This window comes from Sturnira hondurensis, unplaced genomic scaffold (genome assembly GCF_014824575.4).
Source record: "Sturnira hondurensis isolate 20B ecotype Veracruz unplaced genomic scaffold, ASM1482457v3 Scaffold0016617, whole genome shotgun sequence".
Taxonomy (NCBI): domain Eukaryota; kingdom Metazoa; phylum Chordata; class Mammalia; order Chiroptera; family Phyllostomidae; genus Sturnira; species Sturnira hondurensis.
Window position 1 is genome coordinate 2132944 of NW_028089248.1, and position 21814 is coordinate 2154757.

General features: G+C 46.9%; 1 protein-coding gene across 2 annotated transcripts in view; it reads left to right on the forward strand.

The window, feature by feature from the left end:
- Positions 1-21814, forward strand: part of TOX3 (TOX high mobility group box family member 3) — a 98478-nt gene that overhangs the window by 47715 nt on the left and 28949 nt on the right. For both annotated transcript variants that reach the window (XM_037066325.1, XM_037066326.1), the window contains exon 2: positions 20417-20482. In XM_037066325.1, coding sequence (XP_036922220.1) covers positions 20417-20482 — 66 coding nt within the window. The remainder of the gene's footprint in view (positions 1-20416; positions 20483-21814) is intronic.

The following is a 21814-nucleotide window of genomic DNA, read 5'->3' on the forward strand; positions in this document are numbered from 1 at the left end:
CACTAACTGTGCGCTCTCATTCATGAGCATCGGGCAGTAAGTCCTGATGTGGTGACGCGCCCACATGAAAAACTGTCGTTTTGTTTATTTAACATACCTTGGAGGGGCTGTTCTGAATCTGTTTTTTAAAATTTTACTCTCAATTGCAGTTGACATTCAGTATTCTTCTGGATTAGTTTCAGGTGTATAGAAAAGTGGTTAGACAGTCGTATACTCTACCTAGTGACTCTCCTGGTATTTTCAGTACCCACCTGGCACTGTACCTAGTTGTCACGTTGTTATTGGCTCTATTTCCTGTGCTGTACTTTACATCCCTGGGACCGTTTGGTAACTGCCAATTTGTACTTCTCAATCCCTTCTCCATTTTCACCCGGTTATCCCATCCCCCTCCCCCTGGCAAACATCACTCTGTTCTCTGTGTTTGTGGGTCCCTTTCAATTTGGTTTGCTTGCTTATTTTGTTCTTTGGATTCCACATATAAGTGAGGTCACATTGCATTTGTCTTTCTCTGATTGGCATATTTCACTTAGCATGAGACTCTCCAGGTCTCTCCATGCTGTCCCACGTGGTAAAAGGTCACTGTCCTTCATAGCCAAGTGCACTAAAATGGTGTGTCTCCTGGGGAGTTCCTGGCCCAATTAGGGAGAAGGGGGAAGAGACCAGTCCTCTTGAGTGTGAAGGACAGCCTGGGCGCCTCAGCGGCAAGGTCTGTCACTCCTGGACAGGAAGGACCTAGAGGTGAAGGGTCGTGGGAGCAGAAAGGGAGCAGACAACAGCCAAAAAGGAGGGGAAAGGAGTGAAGCTGGACAGAAAAGGGGTGTCCACTCGTGAATGGCCTTTTCCCCTACTGAGGAAAGACTTAGCAATTATTAGGCCGTGGGTGTCTTAGAAGGATTTTAAATCCTTTGGAAGGACTTATTAGGCCTGATGAGGACAGGCGCAATCAGAGTCCCGTTTGGGAAGGCCAACCCTGCTGAGGACCGAAGACTTCATGATCTCCCCATGGCTCGGTGTGGTGCTTATCTTAAAGATCACATCTTAGGGGGTGATGGCTGAGGAAAGGGGTTGCATTTAAAAGGTGTATTAAATGTACAGGCTTCCATCCCAACTTCGTTTTTAAGATTACATACACTACAGAAAAGAAAAACAAAAACGATGCGAACGATGACGTCAGATTAGTGAATGGTCCTATTGGAGTGGGTTGTGAAATGCTTTTTCTGTTAGTCACGAGTGCCAGTATTTTCCATTGTTTTCAATGATGTGTTAGAAACATTATTTAGCAGAGAAGTGGAGAGAACGATAACTGCAGACATACTGCAGAGGATGGATCAGAGAGAAGGAAGTGGAACCTGAGGATCAGCGGTGCTTTTAGAAGAAGTGACGAGAAAGGCGTGTCGTTGGCAAACCTGAATGACCCTCCAGGGAGGATGAGAGAGGATCAAAGGTGATTTTGGGGTGGGAAACTTAAGAGATGCTAATGGGTTAGTGGAGGGGAACACGCTGGAGATCGGTCAAAACAACCTATGCAGCTGGATTTGTGGAAGTTGAGTGGTGGGCAAGACCCCCGCTGCCCTGTGCAGAAGAGCTGGCACTTGGCAGTTCGCTGCTTGACAGTTGGCCAGTGGCCTTGGGTGCCTCCGATGCTATGAGTTATCGGGGCCTGTGTGAGAAAGAAACAGACATCTTCTGGGGATGAGAAAACTGGCTGGGAGTAACTGTTTTCAAACGAAAGTACTCCTTCAAAAAGGGAATGATTGAAAGTGTCAGGAGGGAGGGGAACCGTTGGAGGCCGAGATACTATGGGGAAGTGTGCATGGGATTTGGAAGTTACGAGTCTGCACTAGACACAGTGACAGCAGATGGTGAAATAAAGGAAGACAGGTAGCTGGAGGGTGAGGAGGGGATGACGGGGTCGGGTGCAGAGATGGAAACTGGGTCAGTGGGTCGGGGTGAGGCTAATGTGCGAGGAGCTCCATGGTCTTGGCTCTCCTTCCCCCACACCCCAAGGATGAACGGGATTTGAACATTTTTATAATTTGAGGGAGGAAGCAGTACAGTGGGAAAAGTCAACGAATCCAGTGAGAGGTAAACTGATACAGCTACGTCTGGGTGGCAGTAGGGTTTACAGTGACAGGGAGGACACGTTCTCCTTGGCAGGGGAAGGAAAGGGGTGATGTAAGGTTCTGGTTTGGGGGTGACGTTGAAGAATTCCACGTCTCATGGCCAGTTCTCTTGGTGGGGGACAAATTTCTTTAGTGGAGGGGGTGAGGATGAGGGGTTCAGCAGAGCTGCTGGGGGAAATGTAGGAAGAGTAACAAGGCATTGATCCGAAACCTGGTAAGAAAGAGACCACACCTAGCGGTGGGGGAGCAAGATGGGGAAGGGGATGTAACGTACAGGGTGGGGATTATCATCTGTGATAGTGGCTTTTACAGTGACAGAAACTAGACGTATTATGGGGGTCATTTGATAATGGAATATCCAGTCACTGTGCTCTACACCTGAAATGAGAAGGAAGGGCTTTGAAGATCCCGAGCTAGGAGACAGCCACCCCAGTGTCCTGAGCTGCGAAGGGTCCTGTGGGGGAAGAGGTGGTGGCCGTGGTGTGATGAATGATAGCGGGGCCGGGGAGGGCAGATGCCAGGGGTGTTGCGGTGCAGGTGGGAAGAAGCAGCGGCATTTCAGACGCAGGTGGTAGCCTGAAGTGGGAAAGTGAGGGGCGGGTGTTCAAGAAACAAAGTATATACCAGAAGTCTATCCAGAAAGTCCAGTCCGTTAGCGACTTTTTTCCAGCTTGGAGACGTGGAAGTACCTCTGCTTGCTTTATGGAGCTGACAGGACCTCAGATGAAAGGGCAACGAGTCAGTGCAGGTGTGCGTTTCATTCTTTGTATATGCCAGAATCGGGGGGGAGGGAATTCAGGGATCCTGATTAGTCATTCAATTTCTGATATCAAAAATGGCAGACTTGTAGGAACTCACTCTGCTCCGTAGACAAATCTGCCCATTAAAAGGGGCCCCAACATCAGCATTTACCAAAACCAAAGTGCTTCGTGAGAAATGGTTTCTATCTTCATTAGAAATCGCCTGTTAATGTGTCGTGCATTAGCTTTGAGTGTAAAATACAGTCTGACTCTCCTGTTTCTAAAACAGTGTCTAGGAGACACAGGACCACAGTAGTTCCGGGCCCACGGATGTGTTGTCCCGGAGACAGAAGCGGGCCCTGCAGCCCTCTTCCTCCTAGTAGGTGTCATTTTCCTCCGAACACGTCCGGGTGACGTCTCGTCCTTGCAGGGCGTGGGTGAATAAAAGTGGAGACAGGAGGTGGTTTTTGCTCAATACATGTATGTTTGTTTTTCAACCATCCCTCTGTCAAAATTAAGTCTTGAGGTGAAGTCGATCTGTAATATCTTTAAATAGATGACATTTGCTAGCAGGGGAAGGGCATTGGGATTGTTGGTTTTTTTCCCCTTTGTCACACGAATGATGAAGGGGTGACTTTTTCCTTTTTTGGCACCTATGACTCAGCGGCTTCAGTGGCCCTTGAGCTATGGTCATGGTCATGGTCATGGTCATGGTCTTGGCCCTGTGTGTCTACTTCTGCCAGACCAGTGGTCTGTGGGACACCCAGCTCTTCCTCTTCGTTGGCAAAGGCGGCCTTTTCACGAATCCCAAGTAATGTGTCCTAGGCTTTATTATGAGAATCTCTTTTGTCCACTTGTCCTGAGGGACTTTCCTTTATAGACACTTTTGGTCTCTGCTTATCTATTGGCAGATAATTTACATGCTTATTATTCTTTCTCACCTGATGGCTGCTCCCTGGGTTTTCTTTTCCTGTGGGCTTCTTCTTAGCCGCTGCCTTCTCTCTCCTCCACGTCTCTCATCCTCCCACCGAAACTGGAGTTGAGTGTTTGGGTTTCTTTGGCTGTGGTTCTGAGTCGTTGCCTGTCTGTCTGTCTTATCTTCACCACTCCCTGAGGGCAGCTGGTGCTCTCGCCGCCTCACCTTTCGAGTCTGAGCCTCTGTGAGAGGCAAAGTGTTTTGGTATCACTACCCCCCCCCTGTAAAAAGGTTTCAGCTTCCACATTTTTTGTGCTGTGTAATGTGACCAATCCCTCTGGCTGCCTGAAGTCTCCTCTTGACGTCGGGAACGTCCCTCTTTGTAGCCTGCCCTTCTGAAACTCTGGCCAGTCCCTCACAGGCTCCTTGGCTGGATCAGCATCCCTGTCATTCAACGTTGGGGTTTCTCATGGCCCTGCTGTAGGTCCTCTTCTGTTGGTTCTCCCCTCCCACATGGCCTTCATGTTGACAGCTTCATTGAACATCTGCGCCCATGAGTCTTACAAAACAAGTCTCCCCTGATTCCAGACCTTCCCCCAAATGATAGCCATCCCTTGGTGCCTCCGCCCCAACACATTCAAAATGCACCCATGATTCAGCCCCCCACCCATCCCCCAAACCGGTTTTGTTTCGCTTCTCTTGTTTCAGTGAAAGGCATTGCCACCCACCCAGCCGCAGGAGCCCCAGAGCTAGCCGTCCTCCTGAGCAGCCCCCGCTCACTCACCTCTCTGAACTCATCATCACCCTGGAATCCACCCACTTCTCAGCTGTCCCTGTCTTCGCTCCCCCGCCCGCCATTACCGCCCCAGTGCATGCTGGTCTCATCCCTTTCCTTCTGGCCCGCCAGCACCTGTTCTGACGTACCCTCTGTCCTTCTGCGTGGCATGCTTTGCAGGTGGATTTTCACCGTTACGTTTCTATAATCGTTTGATTGCTGTCTGACTTCCCTGCTCTAGGCCATGTGCTCCCTGAAGGTAGGAAACCATCTTTTGGGCTCGTGGTGTATTCTCAGTATTTTAACAAACTGCCTAGCACACAGGTGCGATCAGGATGCGTTTGTTGTAAGAACGAGTAAACGAATAAGCAGTAAACATGGAACGTCGCTGGTTTTTACTTTTATGATTTTTATTTACTTACATGCTGACAGAGATGAAGGAAACACTTCCTGGTGTATTTCATTGTAAATGGTTTTCTGTGATTACGGAACTAGTAGGTGCTAATTTCAAGAAAGCATAGAAAAACTTTTAAAAATTATGTCTTCCTTTATGTGGTTTTGATTTATGGTTTTCTATCATGCCACGACCATTTTCCTACGTCATTAAAACCGCTTCAGAACTGTTTAAAATAAAATGGACACATTTGAGACACACCACCTTTTTAGATGTGTGTATTTGGTTCCATAAAACTCTTGGGAAGACCTTGTTTAGTTAATGAAGTTTCTCTACACTATTGGAGTCCATAAGGTTTGGCAAATTTTAGGATCCATTCAAAGTATGTTACAGCCCTGGCTGGGGTGTCTCAGTGGATTAAGCACCAGATTGTGAAGCAAAGAGTCACTGGTTCGATTCCCAGACAGAGCACATGCCTGGGTTGCAGGCCAGGTCTCCAGTAGGGGGCGTGCAAGAGGCAACCACACATTGATGTTTCTCTCCCTCTCTTTCTCTCTCCCTTCTCTCTAAAAATAAATAAAATTTAAAAATATGTGTATATATATATTTGAAGATTTTTTTACATCTGTTTTCTCTCCTATATACAATGTAATATATATATATATATATATATATATATATATATATATATATATTACATTGTATATAGTGTTGGGCGTTTTCTGCTTTTGTGCTGCTCCCTGGTAAAACTCCAGGGTGGCACCTGGACCCCCTGGCGTTCACATTTCCCAGGAGCAGGGTGAGGGTTCCTCGGTCAGTGTTTGTCACAAAGCTACACGTGACCACATAAGGCATCAACTTCAGGTTCTTGCCATCAGGAATTGCGTCTTGCCTCTCTTTAGTAAAGTTACTTTTCTTACATTAAAAAGTACCCTGACCGGTAAAGGAGGAAACTTTAAAACTTGTGCCCCACAGTGGGTGGGCAGGCACCTGGGGGCTTCCTTCTAGCTCTTGCTGGCGGAAGGGGAGTTTATGATTGTCCGTGCTGGGATGCGGCGGGCACCCCGTGTTTTCCCAGCTCTTCTCCTCCGTCCGTGCTGAGGTCAGGCACCCTCCCAATATGCTTCCGGTGATCTCCGAAGGGTTTCTTTTCCCGTGGAGAAATCTGATCTTTTCATGCCAGGACTCTTCCTTCTCTATGAACCTTTTTACTTTCCGTCATGCATCAGGATTTCCAGCCTCACATCTTTATAATGATACTAATGTCATTAAACGTGAAAGAGATAATTCAGGTGACACGCGTAGTTTTGGAAGGCACGGGCTTCTGCGAGCACTTATTTTTGGTGTGGAGTCTTCCCAGAGGACAGTGGGGAAGGGGACAGCGGCTCGTGGCTGATGCCAGCTGGGCGTCCCTCGTAGACGTCCCTCTCCCTCATCCCAGGGGCCCTGTTATCCTGGGGTTATTTTCAATATTAATCTTGATAAGAAGGCAGCTGCAGTTCTTTAAAAAAATCATGCCTCTTATTTTTATTATAGCCACAGTAATTTATAGATAGGGTTTTTGATGGATCTTCCCTTCTCCCTCAGTTATTAACCAGCACTGTGGAATGTGGAGTAATTTTTTGTGTGTGCCATCTATATTCTTTCACTAGTAGCAGTGAAAAAAAATTGTCTTTGTAGGGTAGATGGAGTCAGTGTAGGCTGGTAACGTGCATTATATATGAGTCCCTGTAAATAAGGTGCTGGCTAACGTTTTACTTTAAAGCCAGGTTTGTCTTTCATTGTTTGAAGTTGCTAATTAAAAATCTCCCCTCCCCTCCCATAGTTTGCATTTTAATTGGCATGTGGAGAAGGTTAGTAAGTTTTTTAGATTGTATTCATATACTGTCTTTAGCCTAGCACGCAGCCTCACTAATATCCCTTTGTTACTGTTTGAAGATTTTTTTTACATCTGTTTTCTCTCCTTTCCGGCCACTTTTTGTGTTTACAACTTGGTGTCATTTGCCTTCATGTAGTTGAGTCACTCCTCTGGAATAGACTTTGGTTTTTGGTGATGCGTGTGAAATTTGATGCATGATTTAAGATGAACTGCCTACAAATTGCTATATACTCCCATCCCTTTAAATTCGTGCAAGGAAATGTTAAGGTAACCTTGAGTGCGTTAGTATACAGTGGCTGTTTTGGATTCTAAGAATAAAATGCCTCTCTTGTTTAGGAATGCTTAAGTTCATGGTTATTTTATATAAAATGCTATGATAAGTTTGAGTGATACACCAGATTAACATTGACATCTCGACTGAATTCTGCTGTTGGCCTTCAAGATGAAAGCCGATGGCCCCTACTTTGAAGGGATTTGATTTTATGATGCTGTTTAGGAAACTATTAGCCTCCCACGTAGCCTAATTAAAATATAGGTCTGGGGGGAAAACCCTCTTTTAAAATAAATATATAAAATCTTCAATGGCACGTTTCAGAATCCTTGGTTGAGAGGAACATGATTTCTCTCCCTCTGTCCCCCAAAACCTTATGAGAAGTAGGATTTAGTCTCCTGTGAGACTTGCCTGGTAAAAGACTTGAGATAAACAAATGAACCCAGAACTGGTAAGATACAGGGAACTAATAAGAGCCATCCTATCCCCCATCTGGCAAAAAGTCCCTACAGAATTCGGGCAATCACAAACTCACAGAGAAATGTATGTGATCCAGATATTCTCGCGGGTGAGCAGAAGCCCTGAGCCGCTGCCTCTCAAACACCGGCCTGGCGTGTTTCGGCGGCCAGACCAGTTCTGGTGTTTTTGTGTCTTGAGTCTTAATGATTTCTCTGCCAGCATCTGAGACTTGTCCGTGAACTTTTGGAATTGATAGATAGGAATGAGTAGACCTGAGAAGCCCTCCTATGTAATCCTGTTTGATTTAAATGATTACTCTATATTCTTTGTGCTGAGAAACTTCTTACCATTGATGATTTCTGAGGGAAGCGGGATTCCAGCATTGGGTTTACCAAAAAGGATTGAAGTTAAGCGGGTGTGTAGTCAATAATACTGTAGTAACTATGTGTGGTGTCAGGCAGGTAATAGACTTGTTGGGGTATCACTTTGTAAATTGCATATAGATGTCTAACCACCATGTTGTACACCTGAATCTAGGATAAAATAACAATGAATATCGACTATAATTAAAAGAATAAATAAAAATGGTTGAGGATTGAAAATAAATGTTAGCCTTAGAAGAACATGTTAATCTCTTTGTATTTGTTGATTTACAGCAGGGGAAAAAAAGCAACCGAGTATTTACGTAAATAGCTTCATAGCTGACAACCAACGAGTTGATACCTATTTGTAACACATTTAAGATAATCCTGGAATGCAGTCAGTAATCTTACAAATAGATCTATGCAAAGTCAGCTTAATGCCCACTTGAAGACAAAAACACCGATTGTGTTTGGGTCGAGTAAAGCAGCAATCCTGGAATATTTATTTTAAAATACTCGATCTGTTGTTTGTTTACGCTTGATGTATGGATCACTCTGTTTTAGAGTTTTTCAGTCTCAGCACTATTGACATTTTGGACAGGGTAATTCTTTGTTGTGGGGCCTGCCCCATGCAGTGTAGGAGGTTTAGCGACATCCCAGGCCTTGACTCATTAGATGTGTGAGGCACCCAGTAGTCATGACAATGACATCTCTCTGGGCAGTTTCCAATGGCCCCTGGGGGTGTAAAATGGCCCCTAGTTGAGAATCACTAATCTAGATACCTACATATTTATACATAGCTATTTAGGCATGATGTGGTTTAACAGTATTAAATTTCAGAGTTTAGAGATCCGAGAATGGAAGACAATATAAGGAGTCATTGGTGTTTCGATGGAATTCATTCTAAGTCATAATTATAGGGATTGAAATTAGAGCGCACGTTTTATCACTGGTTAGTAGAGTTTGGTTACTGAGCTAAATAAATGTAATTAGTTAAGATGTTTTTATTTAAAAATACTGAGGATCATTTTTCTTCATTTGTTGTTCCCTTAGGCCTCCAAGGTCCTTAGTCACTTGGTTGAACATGAACTATAAATCTGGCAGAAACCGGAAAATTACTCAGACTTTATCTTCTGTGACTTTGCATTTCTCTGTTGTTTTAAGGCTTGGCATACTTTGGCGACCATCACAGTGGGTGGTGCCCTGTGCACAGAAAAATAAACACCTTACTCACCTGTCTTTAATCACCGTGAAGCTGCCGATGGCATATGCCCCTGAGGCTGATCCTGAGGCTGTGGCCTTATCAGTTGAGCACCTACTGTGTGCCAGGCTGTGAAGCTGCAATAGTCAATGAGGCGTAAATGGCCTCTGCCCTCAAGGGCACAGTGTAGAGTGGTGTACAGGTCGCCGTGGAGCTTGGAGGGAGAGAGTGCCGTCCAGCCGGGAGTGGTCAGGGTGGAGGCTTTTCCAAGGAGTTCTTTTCTGAGCATCCTTGAAGATGGTCCCCACTGTGCGCCCCAGTGGGTCTACCTCTTAGAAACAGGTTTGCACTGAGGTGCCCGTGACGCAGGAGAGCTAGGCAGCTCTTCTCCCAGGGATGTTGGAATCGATCATGGAACGAGGCTGTTTCGGAACCTGAGTGACGTACTGCTGGTGACATTCGCCTGTCAGTGTCTGATCTTTTGGGGCCAGGGGACGGGGTCCTTCTGATTCCTACTGTGACAGCGAAGAAAGGAGCCACCTTTCCCATCCGTACTACATGGCTCGTAGCTGTCACTTCAGTGACCTTCGAGAAACCAGAACAGACCCAGCAGGACTGTGTTACCAGTTGTTGTTAGTATAGAAAAGGTCCCCACACTTTGCCACATGCAATAGAAGACACATAGAATGGACGTTGTTGTTACTGCCTGGGAGTCGTACTCTGAATCTTCCTGTTCCTGTTGACTGGTCTTCCTTGTCCTTTGCGTTTAGACTTTCCTCCACCTACAAATGTACCTTTTATCCGTGCAGCGTGTCGGAGCTAAGCCTCTCCAAAGTGAAGTCTGTGATTGCTGGCCCCCGTGGCCACCCTCCCTTTGTTCTCGCTGCCAAGAACGTGTGCATTCCCATGTTTCGGTCTGCCCGGCCCGCTTCCCTGACAATTGTCCTTTGCCCAAGTAGTTTTCTCCACCAGTGTGCTGTTGTTTCACAGACAAGCTCTCACGCATCCTTTAAGAGCCCATGCAGATGGGTCCTCTTCTTTGAAAGCTTCTGCCGACTTTCCGGAGAGAATGCTGTGCGTTCACCCCCGGGGTGGCAGGCGCCTGCCTTGGGGAGTCGTGGGTGTCCTTTCCGTCAGAGCTCTCCCTGGGTGGGGACTGAGTCTCTCTCTCAGATTTTTACCCAGTCTCCCCCATCATCTCTTTTATAGGGTAGGCACTTGATAAATGTCACATGACATGTTTTCATTACCCACCTATTTTCCCAGATTATCACATTCCTACCTTTCCAGCCTCCTCATTGTTAATGTCCTTACATTTATGCAGTGCCTCTTCCCTGTGACACTCGTTGCCGGGGCGTCGTGTCCTCTCACTTCTCCCGACACAAAGTTCTGTCCTTTCCTCCTTAGAGCAGAGGAAACAGAAGTTCAGAGAGGTGGCAGGAAGCAGCCTCCCTGCTGATACCCAGCTCGTAAGTGGTAGAGTTGGGATTCGAACTTGGGTCTCTCTGGCTCATTCATTCACGCCTTCGTCCGTCCAACAGGTGCGTGCTGAGTGCCTGCCTGTCGCCCTGGGCCAGCCATGGCCCAGAGCCAGAGGAAGCTGTGCTGATGCGGATGAGTTCCCCATCATCGTGGACTGTCCATTCTAGTGAAATGAGACAGACAGACAGACAGACAGCTGAATGCGGTGAAGTCAGGCAGTGACGAGCCCTCCGTGGGGATAAAAAGCGGGGGGACAGACAAAAGACTGAGGAGGGCTGTGCGTGTCCTGTTAGCCAGGCTGATCTGGGGAGGCCTTCCCGAGGAGGGGGTGTTAGCAGAGCCCTACACACACTAAGGCCAGAGCAGAGGATGGCCCAGGTGGGGAGGAAAGTGGGTGTGACGGCCCAGAGGAGGGGCTGAGGGGTAGCCGGAGCCGTGAGCCTGGGACTTTGGGGGCGACGGCAGCCTTGGGACCAGCAGCCAGATCACGTGGGGACTGGCAGCCCATGGACACGAGTTTACGTTTTCCTCTAAATACCGTTGGGAAGCCATTGATTGGCGTTCTTTAAGCAGTAGAACTGCCGAGTGCTGTTACATAAGCCATAGCACTTTGTAGAATGTATGTGCTCGCTCTGTGTTGGTTTCTGGGAAGCTCATCGAAATGTTACCTTGGCCACTGGTGCAGACAGAAAAGGTGCCTTTCGGCGTACTAACCCATGCGGTCCTCAACACACCCAGGACGAGGCGAGTGCTACTGTTATGGCCGTGTTCTTGGTGGGAGCCTGACGCACACAGAAGCTCAGTCAGTAGCTTGTGCACAATTACCCGGCTGACAGGGAGCTCAGTTAGGATTTGAACTTGTCCTCAAGACAAGGAAGGTACCTCGCCTACCACCCACAATTAGCTGGGCGAGATCGGGGTTCCACGGCAGTTGGTTTGGCTTGAGATGACATGCTCTCTATTTCATTCCTCCTCCTATTACCTCTGCCCCATCTGGGCACCTGCAGCATCGTGCTGGCCTCCACGTGGGTGGTCTTCACTGGTCTTTTTGCTTCTGGTCTTTCTGGTCTCTTTCTCTCCCTCCTCCTCCCAACAAAGTCCTTCAGGGACCGTCCTGTTGGGTGCGTTGTAAGCCCTTCAGGGTGGCCTGCAGGGCTTGGCTGCCCGCCATCTCTCCCAGCTCACCTCCCTTCTCTCAGTACCGGGCACCTGCCCTGCAGCCATGTTGGCGTCTGCGCTGCCCTTGGAACCAAGCCTGCGCGCACTTCAGTCTGCTGGGATGCTCCCTCCTCCGGCCGTCGTCCTTGGGTCAAGACTTGTTACTCAGCGTGGCCATCCCTTCCCCTAAACTTGTGGGCCGTTTGTCAGCTTCAGTCACCGACAGGGCCCTCCCGTTGATAGATACGTGTGCCCCCTCACCCAGATCGCCTTGTCGTCTGTGAAAAGCCACAATCGTATCATCTCCGGGTGTGTTCTGATGTCTTCAGCAGGGCAGATGGACTTCCCCAATATGTCCTCTTCATCAGCAGCCGATAGGCACTCACTTAAGAGTTGGGGAGGCCTTTCGGAGGAAGGGCGGTGATAGACCAGAATGACATGGGAAGTGTGGCTGGCCCCTGAACAGTGCGTGTGTTCATTACCATTGGCCTGTTGTGTGTGTGGTTACGGAAACCGAGGACCTCCTTCTCCTGTTCTCCGGCTGTGGGTCGTGCCTGGTTGCTGGGCCTGCCCCCAGGGTTGCTCCATTTTTGCTAAAAAGGAAATGTGATGTGGGAGGGTGAGGGTGGGCTGGGCAGAGGAGGGCAAAGGGCGGGGGAAATTGGGACAACTCTAATAGAATAGCAATAAAACATTGTTTAAACCAGGAAAAAAAATAAAAAGAGAATGTGATGCGGGAAGCCTAGTAGTCTCTCCTTTACTTGCATTTATTTGTGATATTAAACAAGTGCAGTTGGTCTTAATTTTTTTTAATCCCTGGCCACTTCTAACTCATCCAGATGGTTTGCAATTCACAGGCACAAATGTGTCCAGATCATGGAAACCCGAAGGCCTCCCTGTTTGGGGAGAGCCCATATGTTTAGGCTTTGTCGTTCCGTCTGTGGGTCCACGGGACTTGGTGAGAAATCTGACAGCGGAGCTTGCCTTCCCCGCGTGGTCCAGCCTCGGATGCTCCGTCTTTCCTCCTGGCCGATGGCCACCTCCCAAGTGGCTGCGTTTGCCTGTAGCAGCTGCCGCTACGTCAGCATTTCAGTAATACCCTCATCAGGTAGACGGGGAGGTTTGTGTACAGAAAGACATTTCCGCCACATTAGTCTGAAATGAGCCAGGCTAGTCCTTTCCCAATGTTAGGGTGTTTTAGAATTCCCGAGAAGCTGGCTAAAAATACAGTAACTTTTAGGAGATTCTGATAGAGTAAATCCAAGGTAGGGCCAGGTAATCTGCATTTTCAGCAAGTATCCAGTTATCCTGGGGTCCCCTCGTACCACGCTGAGAAACCGACCTGGACTGTAGAGCGATTTTCTTTTAACGGATTTTTATACAATAAAAAAAAAGAAAATGAGCCGTCAGATTTCATACTCAGATGCTTGCCCCATTACTGGCTTCCTCTTCTCTCAGCTCTTTGCCTGCCGGCCAGGACCTGTGCTGTCCTGGAAGTTCCATCCCAGCCCCCTAAGGCCCGTCCTGAGTGCTCCAGCCCTGTCTGCCTAGGCCTCCATATATTTTCTGGGAAAGGGTTAGAATAAGCTTTATTATAGAAAATGCTAACTATCTCTAGCCTTAAAAAATACTAATTTTATACAACTCACCCTGTTACTGTGTTTCCCCCATCGGGCACGGTCCGTGGAGGGACCCGTGTCAATGGGTGTGTTTGGCTTCTCCTTTCCACTTGGGATTATGTTTAGACCATGCTCTGCTTGGCCTGGAGAGCAATTCTACGTGTCGTCGTTTCACGTCTAGGAATTAATTTAGTTGAGATTTAAGGGATATCTGCTGTCTATCCAACGTTCATGGTGGCAGGACATTGGTGTAAACAGTGGGAAACTGACTCTTTTCCTTAAATATACATTCTAGTGGGCAGGGAGAAAGACAATAAGTATGTTGAAAGGTGTGTGGGAAAAAATCAACTAGGGGAAGAGCAATAGAAAGTGCTGGAGGTGGAGGGCTGGGGTCATTAGAGAGAAGGGGGCATTTGAGGAAAGACCCAAAAGGAGGGGAGTGAGCAAGCCACGGGGACCTTGGGAGGGACGACATTCTGTACAGAGGCAACAGCCAGTGGAAAGTCCCTGAGGCGGGGAGGTGCTGTCTGGGGCCCAGCAGGCTGGACCACCATGATGGTCTCCCCACCATGGGCCGTGGGGAGACCATCAGCCAAGGCTCGGAGAAGAAGCCCAGGCCAGTGTGCGGATTTGGGCATCTTCACTGAGTGAATGGGAAGGCACGGCAAAGCTTGGAGCAGAGCGATGTGATCTGACTTGGGTGTGTGCTCAGAATACACTGTGGTGTGGGGAGCACAGCTGAGCTGGGGCTGGGGAGGGGCCACAGCAGTGACCCACGGAGGTGGCGACGTGTGGTCGGCTTTGGGTATCGTTGGAAGGATGAGCCAGCGGAAACGGGAGACCGTGTGGATTCAAGCACAACTTTTGGCCCAAGTCACCGGAACAAAGCCAGTCCCCATCCAAGGAGATGGGGAAGGATGCGGGTGGAGCAGGGTTGGGGGAGAAGAGGAGGAGTTTGGTTTAGCTCGTGGGGTTGATTGAGAAGCCTGTTGACCTGCAAGTGGAAGTGCGGTGGCAGTTAGTTGTGAATATGACTCTGGTGCTCAGGAGATACATGCCTAGGAGTTTTTAGCATGTGGAAAGGCCAATCGCATTTTTGTAGTACGGGCTTCCTCCACGGGGAACCCATCTGTATCACTGCGCCTGCTGGTGGTGTTGTGAGAGGCAGTGTTTGGCTTCAGTGAATTTTATTTGAGGACTGTTTGCCCATGTCATGATGGGTGATTTACAGGTGCCCCTGCCCACGCCCACGCCATGCTGAGTGTTCAGTAGTTTTTTGACCAAAAAGGACATGACCCCCATGCCCCACGCTCCCTATTTACCCAGTCTCACCCCAAGCAACTTTTTTTTTCATTTCCCTGGGTGAAAAAAGCCCTCAAAGGGAAACATTTTGTTGATGTAGAAGAAGTGAAACAAACAAATGGCAGAAGCACTAAAAAGCATCAAAACTGAGTTCAAAAACTGTTTTGAGCCGTGGAAGAAAACATCTCCACAGGGGTGTTGCCCCAGTGGGGGGGACTTTGAAGGTGACTGAAGGTTAAACGTAAGAATAAATGCAGTTTTTTATAAATAAATTCCGATTTTGGGGCCCCCCGTATGTGTGGGGAGATATATATGTGTGCATAATTCTCTCTGTATAGTTGTATATACACAAGTAGCCAAACTGTGTGTGTGTGTTTGTGTATTTGCCAGTTTTGTGTGTCTAGACCACTGTGAACCCCTCACCTTTGGGGCAGACTCTTTCTTCGCTGAGTCCTTCTTTGTTTCCTGATTGGGAGTTCCAGGCCGACTTCTGAGAATTTTTGGGGGGGTATTATTTGCCACATTGGGCTTGTGTTCACTCCTGTGGGTTCCGTACCTTGGAACAGATCCCCTCTGCGGAGTGTGGCTGAAACTTGGTCATCTGTGCTAAGTTCTTTCGCACGGGGTCATTAGCAAAGCCTGGGAGAGCAAGGACGTCTCCACGCTGCCTCCCCCATCATGTGTCGGTGCTTGGCACGCTTGGCCCAGGATGGCACAGTGCATCTGTGTCAGCAGTGACAGATGTCTCTACTGAGGCGTCCAATTGGGTGGTGTCTGCTAACCAACCTAATGGGAACAGTGAAAAGAGAGTTCGGGAGATGATCTTTTTTAAAGGATTACATTTATGCCATTTAGCCGTTTGATACCCTGTGTTTATCCTACTTTATTAGAAGCCTGTAACAATTCTTCCCAAAATAATTTCAGAGGAAATGGGGTGGTGTGGACTCGTCCGTCTTGGGATTTCAGATGGCTTCTCACCCATGTTGCTCCATGGCTGCCCCAGCCTCTTGCTGGATGAGCTGGTCTTCACAGTCGCCATTCACTTCCTTTGGCGCCTCGCACAGTCCAACGCCCTGTCAGCACAATGGTCTATAATAATTTTTTTAAAACTCCGCAATACTTTTTTTTAATTGATGTCCTTCATAAATCGATACTCACTGAAGCTGTAATTACTCATTAAGCAGCAAAAGTAAATCTACTTCCAAGTGCAATGAAGATGTTCTTTTGTGAGATTATGAAGAGACAGGCGTACACAGAGCAACTTCATTCTGCCTTACGATTAGGTTTGGGGGGGGGGTTATCTATCACAGCCTATCAAAGGGGCAAAGACCTCACAAATGCCCTCGCCTCCCAGGGACCACTTCCATGTGTATGTGTGACTTTCTTTCATGATGTTTGTATGTTCTCCTTGGAGTAGTTAGCGCTCTCTCACATGGTACTCATTTAGTGTATTTGAAATACTTTGTTTTGACTCCTGAAATCTGGAACCTCTTTGAAGGAGCAACAGTGGAGAGTTACTGCTCTCCATTTCCTCCTGGAAATAGGCCCAATGAAGGTGACTTACGATGCATAATTTAGAAATTCTTATTTAGTTGATTTGCAGAATGCCTACACTCTACCATTGCACGCAACTTGCTTATTATCTTTTGTAAGGATTCAGGGAAAATAAAAAGATACCATGAGCAAAGAGTTTGGAACGAGGCTTCCCAAAGTGTGTTCCCACAAGGCATTGCGGGCGAAATGAAAGGAAGTGTCCCACAGACAAAAATATATTCGGGGGCGTTACTGTCTCACCCTCAAGAAATATGTGCGCTCCATCCATGTAGGAACCTCACCATCATCTTCCCTGTTTAGTCTCCAGTTCCCACCGCAGTACCTTGTAGGTTCTTGAAGCATTCACTGCAGGGCTTCTCAAAGATGTTCTTGCTGGCCTTGAGACTCATCAGAGAGGGCGGGGTCTGCAGCCTTGGCTTACAGGGCTTACAGGGCCCTGCCACCCCTCCCCTGGGAACATGTCACTGGAGTCTGGAACCTTAAAATGCCCCCTGGAAAGTTCTAGCTTTGAGCAAGATAGATAAGATGGATAACTTTTAGAATGGAATTGATCGGTGAAGGAGTCCAGTTTTTGCGTGTGTTGGATTGTAAGTGATACGGATTGGGAGGCCGGATGGAGGTCAGACTTCCGTGTTTGAATCTGATTCGGGGCTAGAAGCTTGACTGCTAGAAGCCTCCGTTTGTTAATTTAGAAAAGGGGGATAGTAATTAGGTTTATCTAACTGGTGTTGGGAAAGCAAATTACCCTTCGTTGCACTTAGGAAAGTTAAATAATAGAGGTAGAAGGCTTTCCCAGGAAGACACATCATTGTCATCTTCATCACCATCGTCACCATCACCGCCCTCATAAAAATGGAAGTGGTGATGAGACACTGAAGTTACAATGGGACTCCTCCTTTCCTCCCTCCCTTCGACAGATCTCGGGGTGCTCAGAACGTACCAGGCACTGTCCTCAGTTCTGGGGGCACCAGTCGGGGACACAGTCAAGGCCCCTCCCCTCACGAACCCAGAGTTTCTTGTAATGTGTTTATCAAGGTCACTGTCTCTTGGAAGATTAATTATACACAATGTAGTTTAGTTAATTGTTCAGAGATCATTATATTACAGACCTGTCCCCAAAGAGTCACTTTCTCTAAGAATCCAATCTCTTCTTATACAAACAAGTAAAGCAGGTTTATGGGTTGTGCTTGAAAATAAGTGAAGTTATGCTAGCATTACTCAATAAACTAAGTCACCCAGAAAGTGGCATTACCCTTCCAACATGATCAGGGTAACCACCCCAATTGCGGGGGTCAGATATACACCGTGGCTGGTGTGGCTCAGTGGACGGAGCACCAGCCTGCGAACCAAAAGGTCTCAGGGCACATGCCTGGGTTGTAGGTCAGGTCCCCAGTAGGGGGCGCATGAGAGGCAGCCACACATTGATGTTTTTCTCCCTCCCCTCCCCCCTCTCTAAAAGTAAATAAATGCAATCTTAAAAAAAATACAACACCCAGCTAAATTTGAACCACAGATAAGGAACACCTTTTTAGTGTAAGTATATTCCAAATAGTGCATGGCCCATACTTATACTTTTTTTTTAAGTTGCTAATTTGAGAGTCAGATTGAACTGGGCTTCCTGTCCTGTATTCCTGACTGTCCTAAATGGGGGGCCCGGTCTCCTGATAGGAGAAACACAGCTGCCTGGAACACGGCAGCATCTGAAGCCATCTCTGTAGAGGGCAGGTTGGACACCCAAGAAAATAGAGACCTTGGCTTCTATTTTAAAGGGTTGATAGCCCTTCCGTCAAGATAGCCAAGTGTTTCCAAATAAAAGCCATTACTTAAGGCCTTGTACAGACGCAGAAGATGAGCAGGGAGTGCTTTGTGTTGCCATCTGGGCCCTCCAGGTGAGAGCTTTCCCAATGCCTTGGACCCCTGGAGCCCCCGGCTCGACCAAACGCAGCACCACTGTGACCACCGCCCACTGCCAAGTGGCTCACTGGAGGTGCCTGCCTCTTCGGTACCAGTTTTTCTCATTTCTCCAGGGCAAATACTAATTAATGGATACAATTCACAGCTGATTAGCTGTAGTTTCTTCAGTAATTACATTCGCATACTAACTGTTCAGAAGAGGATTTCTAACCCAGTTCTTATTTCACTCTCAGCTTAATTTGTTTTTTTTTTTGAATTGTTTAGGCCCTTAGTTTAATAGCCATTTTATTTTTCTTTGTTTTAGATGCTATTAGATAATAAGCGAGTTTAATCTTTAAAAAAGTACTCTCTGATAATGAGCTGTTGGCCTTAAATGGATTTCTAACTCCCCCCAAAAACCTACATTTAAATAACGTTAATGTTGACCTGTAGGCCGGCCGTGGTTTGGGGAGCCAGGATTGGTGCGTGAGCTACACATCGTGACCCAAGTTCTCCGAAATATTTATAAAGCACGTGAGGAATGGAGAACCGAGATTTGAATTCTAAGATCATTAATTCATGAAGAATTCCAAGACAGAATCCACTTTTTTCCTGCATAGCTTTAACATTGGAGAAACATGGGGGAAGGCGTGTTTGTGTGTGTTCATTCCTGTGTGCATGTGTGTGCACACATACCCGTGGGTTTTAATTTTAAAGTCACATCTAAGCCACTTTATGGAGGCGTGGTAGGCATTCATCAAACCGCATATTCAATGTCTGCAACTTGATAGTGTGGAGATAGCTTTACATTTGCTTTTGGTACCATACAGCTTCCAAGAAACCTGATAAACGCCTTTCTTAACCACGGATAAATACCTCTTTCAGAATCCTGAGCATCTGAGAGCTCACGGTATGAGTGTGTGTGGAGGTGTCACTGCGCAGGGTGGGATTTTCCTTGTGCGGACCAGCCCAGCGCTCTGGAACCATTCAAGTCTTGTGTGTAGTAAACCCCACTCCGTTCTTGGGTCCCTGACATGATGACAGAGTGTAGCGTGTCAGTCCTGCTTCGTGCTCTCCAGGCCGAGAGCCCCCTGGAAAGAAGTGTCGGTGGGTTTGCTGAGAGGATTCCCATGTATGTTCTGTTTGGTCTCCCGTTCTCTCTCTCCCCACCCCCGGCCCTGGGAACATTGTGCCTTCTCCTTGAGAGGATTACCAGCTCTGTTTATACTGGATAGATACATTCCACCCTTTGGAGAGCAAACCTCTGTGCTATTTAATGCATTAAAGGAAGGGAATCATCCACTCCGTGAAAACGAGGGCATCCTTTTTACTCTTGAAAAAAATCAGGAAAATAATACAACTCCAGCTAATTTTGCCCGCAGAGCCTCTCCATCTTGCCAGACTGATAACAGAATGTTTAAAGCAACCAAACGTGCCCCCTTCGGCCATCAAACCTGAAAACACATTTCTGCCCAAATCCGAGTTTAACATTTTGATAACAGGTCTCTAGAAGTAAAGAGCTTATGTCTGAAATGCTGATACAGTCTTATTTGTGATGGTCTGAATGGCCTATTGTGTTCGGGAATTAAATAAAAATTGCTGCGTTCATGGGCTCCGGCTTATTTTTTAAACCTCTTTGCACTTAATGTTACATTGAGAGATTAAATATCACTGTTTCAGCAGCTCTGATGGATATAGATATCGTTTTGAACTCTGGAGATTTAAAAAAATATTCTTTAGTCTTATTATTTATTTATATTCACGCCACACCCCATTCACTAGAAAATAGAATTTGAGTCCTGGGAATTGAATTCTATTCCCTTTAATTCACGTCTTAACCTACCCACAGTTGCAACATCTGTTCTGGAAAAGTAAGCTATGAAATCGCAACATGCTTTAAAAAGTGTGTCAAGGTGATTTGTGGGCGGGGGGGGGAACCCTTTCTTTCTAACCTCTGAGAAACGGCGACCCCATAAAGAACCCATGCTAGTGGCCAGTTGGCCAGATGTTTGCAGTCGCCTCTCTTTGCTCTTAGTATTGGTGAGAAACAGCACTCTTTTCTAGAATGATCAAGTTCACCCAACTCCATGTTTGATTTTTCTGAGGAAGCCAGCCTACTGGAGAGAATGGCACTTTGAAACTGCCACCGGTCCCCTTCGCTCTGAGTGACACGGCTCTTGCACCTCCCAGTGCCAGCATTCTTCCCAAACCCCACCCAGTACGGAGTAGCCCGCCACAGTCCATTTACTCATTTGCATATTAACCTAAAACCATGTGTTTCCTTGCAGTTTGGAACCAACAATAACTACATGAATATGGCGGAGGCCAACAACAGTTTCTTTGCAGCCAGCGAGGTAGGTGTTTCCCTTCATGTGTCTGTTCGTGTTTTGTGGGTTCTTTAGATCATTGAAAAGGCTCGAAGGGCAAAGCCACGAACCAAATTTATCTTCCTCGTATGTGGCCCAAGGCAACGATATAGGAGGGGACATGGGAAAGACCTGCTGGAAAGGAAAATCGCCCGACACGTCCCTCCCATGTGTCCAAAGCTGTGGCGAAGGTTAGCAGTTCACCCGTATCTCTCGATAAAAAGAAACACATATGCAAACAAAAGTAATATGAGAGAGTATATAAAATCCATCTATCTGTACAAACTATATTGGTGCCTAAGCAGGGAAGTAGTTATTTTGGAAACCAGATGGACATTAATTTTTAATAGGAAATATTTTAACCTCACGTAGCTCCGGGGATGGTTCCACCAAGTTGCCATGACGTGGGAGACAATGTGGCAGAACAGTGTCCCTGTTTTGTGGCTCTTGGGTGGGAGAGATGTGAAATAAATGTTTTGGTTTTTGGTAGCACCCCACAGCTTAGTACAGTGCCTGGCATGTAGTAGGTGCTCAATAAAGACTGACTGACTGAATGAAAGATTATGGTCATAGCCGGGAAAGCTGAGAGAATGTAAAGGCAGCACCATGTTACTTCTGGGTTTGTCTGCAATTTACTGTGGCAAGTGGAACATACACCTTCTTGTTTTTTACCAAATTCTTTCCTTTTTGGCTTAGGGCTGTTGTCTATGTCGCTGACTTACCGCTCCCCTGCCCCCCCCTTCCGAAAAAAACCTCAGTCTTGATTAGACCAAGGGAACAGTTTCCAAAAAATGGTAGACTCTGAGATTGAAGGTCTTACTTATTTTTTAAAGATTTTATTTATTTATTTTTTTAGAGAGAGGGGAAGAGGAGGAGAGAGGGAGAGAAATATCAATGTGTGGTTTTCTCTCGAGCACCCCATTTGGGGGACCTGGCCCACAACCCGGGCATGTGCCCTGACTGGGAATCGAACTGGTGACCCTTTGGTTCACAGCCTGTGCTCAATCCACTGAGCTACACCAGCCAAGGCTGAGATTGACTATTTTAAAACAAGAACAAACAGTAACATCAGTCCAAATGGAACCTCTGGGCAGTTCCTATAATAAAAACTCCTACTTCCCCAAATACATTCGAATATAGGAGAGCTTGACCCCAGAGACTGACCATCGTAATGGCTTCCTCAATGATCTTGGTCCAAAAAAGGAAGCAAATGACGTGAAAGAAATTAACCTTGAGAAATTATTAGAAAATAGGGGGAATCCAGTATGAAGGGTATGTGTGTAGATTAGTTCATTTTCACAGTGACCATTGACTCCCTAA